This window comes from Aotus nancymaae, unplaced genomic scaffold (assembly GCF_030222135.1).
Source record: "Aotus nancymaae isolate 86718 unplaced genomic scaffold, 86718_ANA_hifiasm-v0.15.2.pri h1tg000138l, whole genome shotgun sequence".
Taxonomy (NCBI): domain Eukaryota; kingdom Metazoa; phylum Chordata; class Mammalia; order Primates; family Aotidae; genus Aotus; species Aotus nancymaae.
In genome coordinates, this window is record NW_026988553.1 from 3,099,795 (window position 1) to 3,116,326 (window position 16,532).

Consider the following 16,532-nt stretch of genomic DNA (forward strand, 5'->3'; position numbering starts at 1 on the left):
ATTCAACTGGGTTGTGTATTTTGATTTTATATCCAGCAACCTTGATACCTTTTATTAATTGTGATTATTTATTTTACTAGCTTATTAATTCCAATCATTTCTAAGTAGATTATTTTGAGTTGTCATTATCTATGAATAATCACTCTTTGTGTTCTTCCTTCCTTTCTAATTCTTACGCCTTTCGTATCTTTAATTTGTCCTCTAACATTAGATGGGACTTCAAATACAATGCTGAATAGAGATAGCTAAAGAGATCATTTTTGTTTTGAGCCTGATTCTAAAGCAGATATTTTTAGTGCTTAACCACTGAGTATGATATCTACTATAGGTTGTATTAGATTTATTTTTCATTTGTTATGAGGTTAAAGAAAATTCCTCTATTCCTTGTTTAATCCATTTTTTCGTGAACAGATGTTGAGTTCTATCAAATGCTTTTTCCACATCTAGTAAGACAACATATCATTTTTCTCCTTTAATCTGTTAATGTGCTTGGTTGACTTAATAGATATTCCTGGTTTATGGTTGTAATAGCTCATCTCTCTAAGAATATTGGTACTAATAGAGTTTTAAAAAGGCTTTTCCTGGCCAGGCGCGGTGGCTCACGCTTTTAATCCCAGCACTTTGGGAGGCCAAGGTGAGTGGATCACTTGAGGTCAGGAGTTTAATACCAGTCTGGCCAACATGGCGAAACCCCGTCTCTTCTAAAAATACAAAAATCAGCCAGGCATGATGGTGTGCACATGGAACCCAGCTACTTGGGAGGCTGAGGAAGGAAAATTGCTTGAACCTCGGAGGCAGAGGTTGCAGTGAGCCAAGATCATGCCACTGCACTCCAGCATGGGTAATAGAGCTCTGCCTTACAAAAATAAATAAATAAATAAATAAAATAAAAAAATAAATAAATAGAAAGGCTTTTGCTCCTAGCATAGTTCTTATTTCATCCAATCTGTTTTGGTCTCAATCTTTCATGCTAGAGCTTTCCTGAAATGTCACATGAAATCATTGACTGTTGCTTATACTTATGAGTGAAAGACCAAAAAGCTAATGTGAAGCTTTGTGTACATGGATGGTGTTTGTCAACTCTGGAGTTTTCTGCAGGGTGATCCCCTTGTGTGGTTATCTTGAGTAACCCCCAATATTAGGAAGTAGGTTTTGCCACTTGGGCTGCTCAAATAGCCCAGAGAAATATCTTCCAATCTCCAGACTCAATTGTAAAGGTCTGGTTGTCAACATTCTGGAAAAGAGAGGTAAAAGAAAGGGTTTGAGAATGGTTCTCACATCCATTATGCCAACTGACTTAATCACCTTGTTGTTAGTATAGTATTCATGGTCAAATAAAATACGTCTAGTATCCCCCAGTGCAGAGACCCTTTGATTTACCCTCTCCAGAGAGACTACACTTTAACTTTTCTATAAGATGGGGTATGGAAAGTCACAGTGGTTCACCCCCATGGAGTGAGGGAAGGGATCTTGGGATTTACGTGATGCTTTTGACCATTACTCCTTCTTTCACTTTCCCTTCAGCCCTACTTCAGAACTACCTACTGTGGACAGTTCCTAAACTCTTTGGATATTCTGCAGTATAAGTCAAGTTGCTTCTTTGAACACTTCAGTACAAGTATTTGGTTAGACATATTCTTCTTTGGGATTTTAAAATCTGCACCCATGAGTAATACTGGCCTACAACTTTCTAGTTATGTAATTGCTATTTGGTTCATTATAAAATTATTTTAGCCTCATAAAGTAAGCTGGATAATATCCTCTTCTCCCATTCCTTGTACGTGTTTATACAAGATTGTAGTTGTCTCTTCGTTTCGGTAAAAACTATCTGTCAAATTTTTTGGGCCTTGTGATCCTTTGTAGTCCAAATTTTCATACTGATTCAGTGTTTTCTACTTCTACGTGAGTCAAATTTTCATTTTTTTAATCCAGAGAATCTGCCAAACTTTTCAAATTTATTTGTATAGAGTTGTTCACAATATTCTCTTATGTAGTTAATCTCTCATGTATTTGCAATTATTATTTATTTTTCATTCTTAATATTATTTACTTATATTCATATCTTTTTTATTAGTTTTGTTAAATTTGAGTCTGTGATTTTGTTGTTTATTTTGTTAGTTTCTGTTCTTGCCTTTATTCATTTCACTTTTGTAGGGATTTTCTAAGCTTATTATTATAAAATTTTTCAAGCAATCAGCCAAATTAAAGAAAATACACCCACCATGTATACTCCAGTAATATTCTATCATACTAACCTTGAATTATGATCAACTCTAGCATTATCCCTTGACTTACTGCTTCTCTCCTATTTTTCTATCATCTTCTTCAACGACTTTGACTATACAAATATTTGACCTTCTTATTCTGTCTTCCATGTCCCAAATTTCTTTCATATTCTCCTAATATATTTTTAAGTCCTTGTTCTGATTTGTGCTTAGTGTGTTTATCTGATCCATTGAGTTTCTAATTTCATCCTTATTTTTACTTCTACAAGTTGAAAATGGTGTTTTATAATCTACTTGGCCATTTTTAATAGTGTCTTATTACTTAATCCAACTTTCAATTTCTCATTTATTTCTTTAAATATAGTAAAACTACTTATTTTATATTCAAAATCCTGTATTTCCAAAAACTGTCTACTTCCATATTTGATTCTATTATTTGTAATTCTTATTAATTTGGGGGTTGTAATTTCTCAATATTTTTGGCACCAGAGATTTCCTTTCCCTTCCCCTCTTGTCAGTTGAATTTTAGATTTAAAAATGTATCTATTTTAAGTAACAGGTGTTTTTCATGCTACCTTGCCTACCAAAGTGTCTCATCAAATTTTAAAAAATTTAAAAATAGAATAAATGTAGTTTCACCACCAGTAATGTTGAATAAAGTAATTTTGACCACCCTTCCTGCTAAGAGCAATATTTTTCTCCTTTTTTGGTAGAAATTGACAAATTGTTTCTAAAATGTTTATAGGAGTAGAAAAGTCAAAAAAAAAAAAAAACCTGAAAAAACCTTGAAGGTAAACAAAGCAAGAGGACTTACTTTCCTTGATGCCGAGTCTTATAAAGCTACAGCAACAGAATAGAATTAAGAGTCCACAAAAACCCATACTTATATGGATACTTGATTTATGGCAAAGACGGCACTGCTGAATAGTCAGTAAATAATAATCATTTTATATAAGTGGTGCCAACAAATTAGATAAACATATGTGGAAAAATGAGTCTTGACCCCTATCTCACAGCACACAAGTTAATTGAAGGTGATATAATCCAAATGTGAAGGTAAAACTAGAAAGCTCCTAGGAAAATAACCATAATTCACCCGAGATCAAATGATGATCTTGTTTTAAAGAAATTGAATTCACCCAGAGGATTTCACTGCTGAATTATACCAAAAATTTAAAGAGTAAATAAAACTAATTCTACACAATCTGTTCTAGAAACTAGAAGAGGAGAGCATTACCTTAATAACAAAACCACGGCCGGGCGCGGTGGCTCAAGCCTGTAATCCCAGCACTTTGGGAGGCCGAGGCGGGTGGATCACGAGGTCAAGAGATCGAGACCATCCTGGTCAACATGGTGAAACCCCGTCTCTACTAATACAAAAAAAAAATTAGCTGGGCACGGTGGCGCGTGCCTGTAATCCCAGCTACTCAGGAGGCTGAGGCAGGAGAATTGCCTGAACCCAGGAGGCGGAGGTTGCGGTGAGCCGAGATCGCGCCATTGCACTCCAGCCTGGGTAACAACAGCGAAAGTCCGTCTCAAAAAAAAAAAACAAAAAACAAAAAAAACACACACACACACACACACAAACACTACAAAAACCTAAAGATCAACACCCACTAGGAACACCGACATGAAAATCCTCAGCAAAATATTAGCAGATGAAATGCAGCAATATATAGAAGGAATAATACACCAAATGGAGTTTATCTAGAGAATACAAGGCTGCTTTAAAACCTGGCACAGTGGCTCATGCCTATAATCCCAGCACTTTAGGAAGCTGAGGTGGGAGGATGGCTTGAGCTCAGAAGTTCAAGACCGGCCTGGGCCATATAGCAAGACCCTGTCTCTACCAATAAAAAAAAAATCCCAAGAAATCTGAAGAAAATAAAAACCTCCTATAATTAATAAGTCAATTCAGCAACCTCAAACTCTTGGGCTCAAGGGATCCTCCTGCCTCAGCCTCCTGATTAGCTGGGACTATAGGCACAGCTACTGTGTGTGGCTAATTTTTAATGGAATTTTTGTAGACACGGAGTCTCACTTTGTTGCCCAGGCTGGTCTTGAACTCTTCGGCTCCAGCCATTCTCTCACTTCAGCCTCTCAAAGTGCTGAGATTACAGGTGTGAGCCACTGCACTCAGACAATCATATTTCTATATACCACCAATGGGTCATTGGAAGCTGAAATTTTAAAAATGTCATTTATGATAGCTCCAAAAATGAAATACTTAGATAGGAATCTAATAGAACATGCATAAGATCTATGTAAAAAATAAAAAATTATGAGGGAAAAAAATCAAAGAAAATCTGAATAAATGAGCCAGGCAGGAGAATCGCTTGAACCTGAGAGGCGAGTAGACTGCAGGCATGTGCCACCACACTCGGCTAATTTTTGTATTTTTAGTAGAGGTGGGGTGTCACCATGTTGGTCAGGCTGGTCTAGAACTCCTGTCCTCAAATGATCCACCTCAGCCTCCCAAAGTGCTGGGATTGCAGGCATGAGCCACCACACCTGGCCCCTTTGGAGGACTTGGACACAGACTATATAAAGAACTCTCAAAACTCAATGTAAGAAAACAAACAACATTTAAAAATTGGCAAAAAGATCGAACTGATACTTTACCAAAGAAAATATATGGATGGCAAGTAAACACACCAAAATATGTCCAACATCATTTACCATTAGGGAAGTACATGTTAGAGCCACACTGCGATAAAATTTTTAAAAAACTGATAATACCAACTATGTTGGCAAAGGAGGTGGAGCAACTGGAACTCTCATAAATTGCTGGTAGGAGTACAAAATGGTACAGCCATTGTGGAGAACATTTTGGCAGTATCTTACAAAGTTAAATAAACAATTGATGACTCAGTTAAGCATATATTTGATGACCCAGCAACACTACTTCTGGGTATTTATCCTGGAGCTGGATTTCTCAGCTGTGGCACTATTGACTTTTGAGGCTGGATAGTTCATTGTTGTGAGGGCTGTCCTGTGCGTTGTAGGATGTATAGCAGTACCCCTGAATTTTTTTCCATTAGATGCCATTAGCACTACCTTCTCCACTCCAAGTTGTGGCAACCAAAAATGTCTCCAGACATTGCCAAATATCCCTTGACAGTCAAAATCACCACTGGCTGAGAACCACTGCTCTAAAGAAATGAAGACATCTATCCACACAGAAACCTGTCAAATATGACTAAGATCAGAAACAAGGCAAGCATGCCCACTTTTGCTACTTCTATTCAACAAAGCATGGAGAGTTCTAGCCAAAGCGATTAGGCAAGAAAAAGAAAGCAAAGACATCCAAACTGGGAACAATCCCAAAAGGAAATGAAAAAAATAAAAAACAAAAAACAGTTTCAATTACAATATCATCAAAAAGAACAAAATACTTAGGAATAAATTTAACCAAGGAGGCAAAGACTTGTACACTGAAAACTATAAGAAAGAAAGTAAAAGAGACATTAAGTAAATAATTAGAAGACTTAATATTGTTAATACGATAATATTATGCAAAATAGTTTGAAGATTCAAAGCATTCCCTATCAGAATTCCAGTGGCATCTTTTGCAGAAATAGAAAAACCTATCCTTAAAGTTCACATGTAATCTTAAGGGACCCTTAACTGATAAATCAATCATAAAAAAGAAGAACAAAGTTGGAAGACTCATACTTTCTGATTTCAAAACTTACTACGAAGCTACCATAATCAAAACATCATGGTACTGGCATAAGGACAGACACACAGACCAAGAAATAAACCCTTGCATGTACTGATTTTCAACGAGAGTGCCAGGACCATTCAATATGGAAAGGATAGTCTTTTCAGGAAACGGTGCTGGGAAAACTGAATGTCCACATGTAAAAGAATGAAGTTGGACTCTAACCTTATACCATATATAAAAATTAACTCAAAAAAGATCAAATATCTAAACATAAGAGCTAAAACTATAAAACCATTAGAAGAAAACATAGGAGAGAATCTTCATTACCTTGGATTTGGCAATAATTTCATGGATATGATGCCAAATGCAAGGCAATAAAAGGAAAGAAAAATTTTGACTTCATCAAAATCAAAAACTTCTGTGCATCAAAGGACACTATCAAGTGAGTGAAAAGACAACCCACAGAATGAGAGAAAATATTTGAAAATCATGTATCTGACAGAATATATTTTAAAAACTCCTGTAACTCAACAACAAAAAAGAAACAACCTAACTTAAAAATATGCAAAGGATTTAAATAGAGAATTCTGCAAAGAAGATCTATAAATGGCCAAGAAGTATATAAATGGGAGGCCGAGGCAGGGAGATCACATGAGGCCAGGAGTTCAAGACCAGCCTTGCTAATATGGTGAAACCCCATCTCTACTAAAAATACAAAAATTAGCTGATCATGGTAATTCCAGCTACTCAGGAGACTGAGGCAGAAGAATTGCTTGAACCTGGGAGGTTTGCAGTGAGCCAAGATTGTGCCACTGCACTCCAGCCTGGGCAACAGAGTGAAACTCTGTCTTCAAAAAAAAAAGATAAATAAAAAGTGTTAATCAGGATGTGGAGAAATTGAAACGCTTGTGCATTACTGGCAGTAATGTAAAATCGTGTAGTAACTGAGGAAAACAAGTTCGGTAGTTCCTTAAAAAGTTAAGCATAGAATTACCGTATGATCAAGAAATTCCACTTCTACATATATATACAAACAAATTGAAAGCAGGAAGTCAAACATACACTTGTATGCCAGTGTTTATAGCAGCATTATTCATAATAGAATCCAGCCTCACCATAATTTAAAACAACCATTCATTCTTAAGGTCAATTTAGTACTTTCAAAAACCTGGGAGTAAATGTGGGAATAAAAGCGCTAGCTGTAAGGTCACAGGAAAAGCAATCCTGAAATGTCCGACAACAATCACGGCGTGGTTAGTAATCCAGAAAGCCAGAAGAGGGTTGAGGCCCAGAAGACAGAAGAAGGCCTTGAAGAGAGGCTCCCATACAGGGCACGCTTTCATAAAGAGCAGGACCAGGACTGGGGCACTGCCTTCCTGCGTCTTTACTTCCTCCAAATGCCCAGCTCATTTTAAGTGTTCAATAAAGTATGCTAAACACTAAATATGAATGAACAAAAGAACTGGTATTACGCTACCTCTCCAATTTGGTCCAAGGTAGAGGAATTGTTTAGCTTTGCCTCTAATGCCTGCAACACCTCCCACCATGTTAATTAATAGTGAGTCTCTGGTTTGGTGACATCTTAAGCTGTAACCTCAGCCTATTGAACCATAAAAATTAACCTGAACCTATCTCCATACAAAATATCATTATTGGGTCTTTACAGATAAGTATGTTTCCATGAATAACTTTTATCAAAGTGATTTAATAATAACGGTATATATATTTTTTACATTCAGAGAATTTATGCAAAGTAACTTCACGTGCCTTATTTTCACTTAAACCCTCACAACAAATCTGACAGCTGGATAGAGCTGGAATTATTACGCCAATTTTACAAAATAAAAAGCCAGAGAAATTAAATTAAAAATAATTAATGGGTACTAGGCTTAATACCTGGGTGGTAAAATAATCTGTGCAAGTTTGACTGTAAAACGAACCTGGACATGCATCTCTGAACTTAAAATAAAAATAAAAGTTAAATTTAAAAAACTTCTCTCTTAATACTGTTTCTGCTGTTGTGCTTTCATTATCATTTTCATTATCATTTGTTTCAAGAAATGAAATTCTGATGTATCCTACGATACAGATGAATCTTGAAAATGTGAGACGAAAGGAAAGAAGACACACAGAAGGACACATATTGCATGAGTCCACTACATGAGGTACCGAATATAGGCAAGTTCACAGAGACAGAAAGGAGAACTGTACTACAAGAAAAACAGTTTGCAAAAATTGCAAAAGAAAGCTTCTGACAGTTCTAATTGCTTAAAACCTTGAAAAAAATCCAAATGTCATTCCATGGGTGAGGGGACAAACAAAATGTGAAAGAGGTATTAATACGTGTAACAACAGATGAATTTTAAAAACACCGTTCTGAGGGAAAGAAGCCAGTTTTAGAAGGTGCTGTATGATTCTATTTTTGTGGAGCGCAATGGTGCGATCTCGGCTCACCGCAACCTCCGCCTCCTGGGTTCAGGCGATTCTCCTGCCTCAGCCTCCTGAGTAGCTGGGATTACAGGCACGCGCCACCATGCCCAGCTAATTTTTTGTACTTTTAGTAGAGACGGGGTTTCACCATGTTGACCGGGATGGTCTCGATCTCTTGACCTCGTGATCCACCCGCCTCAGCCTCCCAAAGTGCTGGGATTACAGGCGTGAGCCACCACGCCCGGCCTTTGTGGCATTCTTGAAAGGACAAAACTATAGTCAGGAAGAACAGATCAATAGTTGCCAGGGGTTACAGGTGAAGGGAGGATGTGGCTCTAAAGAGGTAGCATGAGGGATTTTGCAACTGTTTTGTATCCTGATCATGGTCGTAGTTACACAAACCTCTATATATGTTCAAACTCATAGAATTGCATACCAAGAGAAAGTCAATTTCACTGTATGATCTAAAAACTTAAAAGTATTGTAATACCATAATAAAAAAGTTAATATGAGATTTAAGAGTCTAGAACTCTACTATAAAAGCCTTACAAAACTGTTTAAAGGGCTTGAAAAAGTGATAGAGAAGAAATCTCATATATTAAAATTAAGCATGTTTATTATTCTAAATTTTCTATAATTTCACAAACATTTAAAGAAGGATATATAGCAAAACCATGTTTCAGCCCCTGGTCTTAATCACTACATTCAGATCAGAACTTGTCCTTAAAGAGAAAAAATATATATACACTTACGTGCAAAATCAAAGTCAAATCATACTAGGTTTGACTACCATATTGGGCTGTTATGTGGCACAAGTGAAATAATGTCTTATTACTAAGTTTTCAAAAACCACACTTGAAAGAGATGAGATAGCCTTTAAACATTTTTCTATGACAGTTCCCATGATCATAGCTACCATCAGCCAGTGTTCTGGGCTCTTAATCTGCTGTGTCATGTTGCCTAGTAATACACAGAGACAGTGATTGATCAGTGGTTATAAACCTAGGCAAACAAACAATTCTCAACTTTGTTGTTAATGAAACACTGATCTTTCTCACAGCATCGAAGATCAGAAAGCAACTGCTAGTATCTGGAATGACTCTACACTTGCTTCCACTGCGTTTCAGATTCACTTCCCTTTTCTGTTCTCTGGAGACAGAGCACAGCTGTTAAGCATCGTTTTCTAAGTATTTTCTTCTAGAAGTTTCCCAAGGGCCATTACTAAGTGTGAGACATACTGGGAAGACCGTAACAGATTAGTATATGAGTCACTTTCCATCTGCACAATTTTAATAAAATAAGAAGGGAAAATGAAGCATTTAATTATTGCTTAACTGGAGATTACTATGTTTAGATTCTCAATTGCTAATTATCCTTGCATATAGGAAGGCAAAATTGTCTTCTCAAGAGTATATTGTCACAGAGCCTTGAACATTGTCCTTCCAAGATCTCTTTTCAAAATATCATGGTTCAAACAGAAGCTCTCTGTTGAGTTCCCTACATTTGTAAATCGTAGAACAGGCACTGTCATGGCTGAAGTGTCTGCTAATTGCCAGAGGTGCTAAAAGTCCCTCTCCATCTTCAGAAGCCCACGTTCTCAACAGCATCCGAGATGAAGATAATAGAAGAAACAACGGGACTCTTTAACCAAACGCTAAGTCTCTATCCACTCAAGTCTATAGAAAAACCCCATAATAGGAGTCTTCCAGAGGCAGATCTACCCACAGCCCAGGGCACTGTACCTTCCCCAGTGGGACTGTAAGTGATTCATCCTTGAGGAAGGTTCAGAAGCAGTCAGGACAGGGCCGCCAGGTGTTCTGGTGGAAGGGAACTTGCAATACGTTGATGTTTTTACACACTGTTGGGGTCAAACAGGACATCACGGCCTTGGTGAAAAGAACTGCTGGCATTTCCATTTTCAAGTTAAGCAAGGCTCAGCCCTAGGTTCTCTTGAAATACTGCAATCTCAAAACGTTATGAGGAGTTGAATGTTGCAGCAAAGAAAGCCAGCTTCAAATTAATTTGTTCCAAGTGTAGAAAAGCTTGTGGCCTGGTTTTACGATCAAGTGATGGTCTTAAGATTGCATAGAGCTTACCGGAGGATGTGTTTCCTTTACAATGACCTCATAAGAGTGTAGATTGGGGTGAAGAATAAGAAAAGTGTGAAAGAATATAAGATTACCATTTCGATGTAGCTTTCTTCCTCTTCTCTGGAAACAGGATTAGCAAAAAATCTTGCAGAATTAATACCATTTCTTTCTGGAGAGAGAAAGCTGGTTCGACTGCTAAGAATAAAAATATACACGAGGTCAAAGCAATGTCTTACAGCTGCTCTGAAAGCCAGCCAGGAACTAACATGGCCCCCATGGGGTTTCGGCCCTCCCCTTCTAGACACAACTTCTTTCCGGCCAAAGCAATTCCCGAAGAAGCAGAAACTGCCCGACAGTTTCTGCCCCTCTGGGGCAAATGGCTCCCAATTCACAAAGGCTGCTTTTTTTCCCAGGCTCTGTATGTGACACGGCTCAGGAGCTTTCTAAACAGATGAAGGCATCATATCATTTAGCAAAAACTCACTCCTTTGGGGCCTTCTTGTTTCTATTCAACGTAAGGAAAAGTGAGGAAGTATGGCCATTCCTCTGACAGGACAAGAAGACTGCTAATCAACTTCCATCCTTCGCCTGTGTCAGAAGTATGGGCTGAGTCACTGTCTCGGCTGGAAACACAGCTCATTGCAAAATTCCGCTTTACAATGAAATTGTGTTTTGTAGCATTTCGAGTGAACCGAGAAACTCCTCAGCCAAGCTCAGGACTAAAAATGCAACTTCTAACAGGTGAGATGAAAGGGTGCAATTACATTTTGAAGTCTGTCCACCCAGCCCATGAATCTGGGAACTCCCTCGTCCTACCCCATTCACAAAGCTGGGCTTGGGCCATAGCCGATTCCACTGACACTGGGGAACAGAATTCTCTCTCCCCAGGAAATCTGAATTGGGATTGAAAAAGAGCCCATCTTTGGCACTGGAATTGTAGCATATAAACAAGGTATCTCTGACCATGAGGACTGTGCAACAGAGAAAAGAATACTGCAAAGACAAAGAACGCACACTAGTTCCTGATTCCATAATCCTGGGAGACCCAGTCATATTCCTTCCTTTGTGATCTATAAAACATCTCTTGCTCTCAATAATAAGCCTCACCTTTCCTTTGGCTTAAACTAGATCAAGTGGGCTTCAACTGCATTTAATCAGAGGCCTAACACACACCGGGGGTGTTTGGGCTGGATGAGGCTCTTTTGAGCAATCAGAGTCTTACCAAGGCACAGTGCGGGTCCTGGTAAGAGATGAATGTTCCCGGATGGTGGAGAGATTTCTCAGGTCCAGGGGAGGTGGCCGTGCTACAAGACAACATCCAGGAGGTCAAGGCTAGAATTTCAAGGTGGTAGAACTACGACATTTCCCAACAGGCAGCACTGATGATGAGTGTGAATTTTCCTGTCCTCTTCCCTGCCTCACTGCGAGTAAAGACAAATACTGAGCAAACGGCCACTTTACCTGCTGCAGGTAACCATGCAGGAATGCATTACTAAGTGTCTGTGTATCATGCATGCTTCTAGCTGTCGAGGGCTCAGGATGAACAAAGCAGATGAAAGCCTCTGATCTTGTGGAATTGCAACACCTATCCCACACTTGATGTGTCTGAAGTGGAAATGTTATCTTTCTTATGACAGGCAGAGATGATCACTCACGTCCTAGTCTTCCCCACCTACAATCCGTTGTGCACCTGATGATCCTTCTGCCTAGAACATTCTTCCCCATTTCTTTGCCTCCAGACAAGATCAGGCCCCACAGCACTCCCCTAGTTTGTGATGATACATTCATCTATGATTGATCTGGGCCTAGACCGTGCTCCAGGAGTACAGCGGTACATCTGTTTGTTCACTGCCCTGACCCTTATTCCACCTCAGTGGTTCATCTTACTGAGTTAGTCCTGACCCAGGTGTCCACATGCACCTTTGTTAGGGATGCAGCCAAAGAGCCCTCTGGAACGAACTTGGCTTTGTCAGCTGTATTTGCAGGGTCACAGTGCCTGTACATCCCCAACTCCTATTATCATGACAATCTGGGGCAGGAAGATGTCCCAGCCCTTCCTATTCCATCCTGACCTGACACTTTCCAACCCTCAGGGGTGGTTTCTCTCGGTCTTCCTTTCCAGAAACCTTTTCTATGCAACCACCAGAACCTTGCTCCCCTGGTCACGTGCTTACGTTTCCTCTGAGGCTTGAGATCTCTATTCACTGGGGGAGGTTCCAGGTCTGCAGGTAGCTCAGGCAGTGGGCTTGAGATGCTTCCTGAGCTCATTGGAATGTAGTCATCAGGGCTGCAGTGGGGTCCAAGACCAGAGGCAGCGGCCTGGGGGCTCATCGGCATATAGCTGTCTTCGGTACTGGTTGAAGCTGTGGGGTACGTCGGGGAGAACCTGCATGGCTGCAAAAGAATAGATACAGATTGGGAACCACAGACCAGTCATAGACACTGCTATCAGAGGGCGGCCAAGGCTGCACATATGTTTTCAGTTCCAAATTACTCAAGTATAACTCTGAACTTCCTCAGGAAAGTCAGACAAGCCTCTAGCTCGAGTTCTGCCTCTGGACTTACCATTTTAGTATAGGCGATAACTCTTCAAGATCTGACACTGGAAGACGGAAGGTTATGAATTTATGCAAATGCTTTGACTATAAAGTGATGCCTTAAGTAGCTATACCAAGTTGAGCAGGTGTCTGAACCGCTAGAACCAACAAGGCCCTCATGGAACACCAAACGAGTTCAAGTCTTCAGGGAAGACTGGAAGAGTCCTCAGGGACTCAGAGGGCTGAATCTTAGAGATTTCAAGGGAATATGCACATATCAGGCTATTTTAGTAAAATTGATGCTTAAAGGAACCTGCGTGAACTTACCAAATTTAAACTAAGCCGCTTGTCCCGGTGTCTTAAGGACTGGCCTTCTACATCAGCTGCAAGAAATAAGCCAAGGTGGTGAGAAATGCCGGACAACATCAATGGAAACCAGAGTCCAAGTCCCTATGTACCCCAAGGACCCGTGCCCAGCTCCAGAGAGGCCGAGAAGCATATACACGATGCTTGCTGTTGAAGTCTAGCTGGGCGGTCAGAGCACATTTCCCCAACAGATGAAAAATCAGACCAGAATTTGAAGTTTGTAGCCGACGGCTTGAGTTCTCTGTGAATCAGGAGAAAATGTAGCAGGTAATTAACAGATGCTTGTTTAATTTATTACATAAATCTTCTGAACTGAAGGCAGAGCTGGAGGTTTGAGGAGAGGAGAGAAGGTTTGAAATATTCTTTGTAATGAGCAAGAGAACAGGGTGAACGGCGAAATGATTGCCTTGTGGAGCAGCATTAAGGGCCCAATTGAGTTCTGTGACCATGAATCAGTGACTGGGATTTTCTACAGAAAAACTACTAGAAAGAACAGTTGGATTTAGCCAGGATTAGAAACTCATCGGTTGGCTGTGATAAAGGGTATGATGCAAAAATTTAGAATAATTGTTGAAGTTGAAGAGATGTTCAGAAGGCAGCAAGATACCTGGGCGCAGACTCAAATGAGATATAATTAGGGGGAACTTAGCAGCTTGGAGATGACACTCAAAACCATGACTCTATAGAGAATCCTGAGATTCAGAGAACTAAGAGGTAAGTCAGTGAACTATCTTGAGAAAGAGCAAGCGTAGATTGATGAGGAAGCTTGGGGGACATGGTACCATGAAAACCTCAAGAAGGAAAGAATGGCCAACGGTGTTGAGTGGTGCAGAGAAGTTCAGCATCTGCTCCCAGCACGTGGTGGCCAGAGCAAAGCAGCCCTCAGCCCTCAAGGGCTTGGAGGTGTGAAAAGTCAGGCAGCCTCTAAGAAATAAACTTAAAATTTGACATCATCTTAAAATGCAAGGACAACTCCCAGTTCAGAAAAATGTGACAGAGACAGATGGAATTACACATATATATATGTATATATGGATATATCTATGTTCACATGTTTGTAAAGATGTATAAGTACTGGTTAAAAACTACTCTGAAGTCAGACCGTCTAGTTTTAAATCCCTACACCACCATGTATTAGCCGTGTGACACTAGAAAAGTTACTTACCATCTCTATGTCTCAGTTTCCTAATTTGTAAAATGAAGCCAATAATAGAACCTATTTCATAGGACTTCTGGAAAGGCTAGATGTGTTGGTGCATGTGAAGGACTTACAACACTGCCTACAACACAGAACGTACTTAATAACTCTTAGAAATTACAATGGAATAATTTCTTTTTTTTTTTTTTTGAGACGGAGTTTCGCTCTTGTTACCCAGGCTGGAGTGCAATGGCGCGATCTCGGCTCACTGCAACCTCTGCCTCCTGGGTTCAGGCAATTCTCCTGCCTCAGCCTCCCGAGTAGCTGGGATTACAGGCACGCGCCACCATGCCCAGCTAATTTTTTGTATTTTTAGTAGAGACAGGGTTTCACCATGTTGACCAGGATGGTCTCGATCTCTTGACCTCGTGATCCACCCGCCTCGGCCTCCCAAAGTGCTGGGATGACAGGCATGAGCCACCGCGCCCAGCCATGATGTGGCTTTTTACCAGGCTGCCTACATCAAGGGAATTCTAACCCAGCCCCATCCATGGACACGAAGAGTGAGGAGGAGCCAGGGTTTTCTTGATGCCTGAGTCTTAGGACTCAGCACTCACCTTTCCAGGTTCTCATGTTGTCTAGACCAGAGAGAGAGACTCTTCTTGGAACTAGAGTGCATTCTGGCTTCTTGCTGCCGCTGTGCGCACTCCAGTCCTCTTGGCGCCGCTCAGAGAGATGGCTTGGCTTAGGGGGGCGCGGAGGTGGAGTGTTGGACATAACGTCTACTTCTTTCTCTCCACAGGGTAAAGAACCTTGATTTTGATCTACCTGAATGGTGGAACTTAAGGAATTTTCGAGCAATGGTGGCCCATTGATTTCTCTACTCCAGATCAGGGCGGCCTGAGGCCTTGAGGAAGGCACGTCCTGAGCTCCATTGCCAGGGCATGACGGGTGGACCAAATGACTGGAGGGCAGCGGCGGCAGGCAGTCAACAAAAACGTCATCAAATGAAGCCTGTTCCAATGAGCGGTCTGAGTTTGACCAGCTATCACATCTTGTAGGTAGACTGGGGAAGAAAAGCATGCACATTGGACTAAAATGCAGCCATCCACCGACCACAAAACCAATGCTGGGATCATTCCCATCCCCCCAGGACCATCTTGCTTGCTACACACTCTGCACAACACTCAGTTACACCAACCCCTTGATGTGGCAAAAGAAACATGCTTTGTTGATTTTTTTTTTTTTTTTTTTTTGAGACGGAGTTTCGCTCTTGTTACCCAGGCTGGAGTGCAATGGCGCCATCTCGGCTCATCGCAACCTCCGCCTCCTGGGTTCAGGCAATTCTCCTGCCTCAGCCTCCCGAGTAGCTGGGATTACAGGCACGCGCCACTGTGCCCAGCTAATTTTTTGTACTTTTAGTAGAGACGGGGTTTCACCATGTTGACCAGGATGGTCTCGATCTCTTGAGCTCGTGATCCGCCCGCCTCGGCCTCCCAAAGTGCTGGGATTACAGGCTTGAGCCACCGCGCCCGGCCTTTGTTGATTTTTTCATCCTCTAAGCATCAGATACACATGAAAATGCAAGGTTAGAAATGAAAACCACAATGCTGACACGCATGACTCATTCTGTTTAGTGGCAGTCTGTCCCTGCCTTGACACTGGCAGGAAGAGAGATGAGAGCAGACACACCCACTAGAAAATGCTACCGCTAAATGGACTAATTTGGTGAAGCAAACTGAACCAATGTCAGCTACAGACCCTGCAGGAGGAGGCAGTGTGACTCTGCTAGCAGGCCCAGCTCAGGCAGAGCCCTGGGCATCAGCATACCTGGTATGGTGCAGTCTTCCAGTCTCACAGTTGGACAAAACCAGATAATCAGGAAGGAAGAGAAGCTCTGACTCACTTCTGGTTTCCTCAGTGGCTACAGCATTAATGTTTGGGTCGTCTCTTGGCAAGGAGGAGCTGGCAGCATGGACGGGAGAGGATGGCTGCAGGGAGGAGGGCGTGTAAGAGAGGCTCTCCATGGAATCTGCTGGAGAAATCATTTCCCAGGTTAATGTTTAACAATGGCTATAA

The 16,532-nt window shown here is 40.8% G+C and overlaps 1 protein-coding gene across 9 annotated transcripts in view; it reads right to left on the reverse strand.

Annotated features, from left to right (window-relative positions):
* GAB3 (GRB2 associated binding protein 3) overlaps positions 1-16,532 on the reverse strand; it is a 62,218-nt gene that overhangs the window by 14,243 nt on the left and 31,443 nt on the right. For 7 of the 9 annotated variants that reach the window (XM_064371545.1, XM_064371544.1, XM_064371543.1 and 4 more), the window contains exons 3-8: positions 16,284-16,488; positions 15,071-15,519; positions 13,277-13,332; positions 12,587-12,806; positions 11,635-11,716; positions 10,505-10,607 (exon numbers count right to left, since the gene is read on the reverse strand). In XM_064371545.1, coding sequence (XP_064227615.1) covers positions 10,505-10,607; positions 11,635-11,716; positions 12,587-12,806; positions 13,277-13,332; positions 15,071-15,519; positions 16,284-16,488 — 1,115 coding nt within the window. The remainder of the gene's footprint in view (positions 1-10,504; positions 10,608-11,634; positions 11,717-12,586; positions 12,807-13,276; positions 13,333-15,070; positions 15,520-16,283; positions 16,489-16,532) is intronic. The other 2 variants (XM_064371547.1, XM_064371551.1) reach the window with 2 other exon arrangements.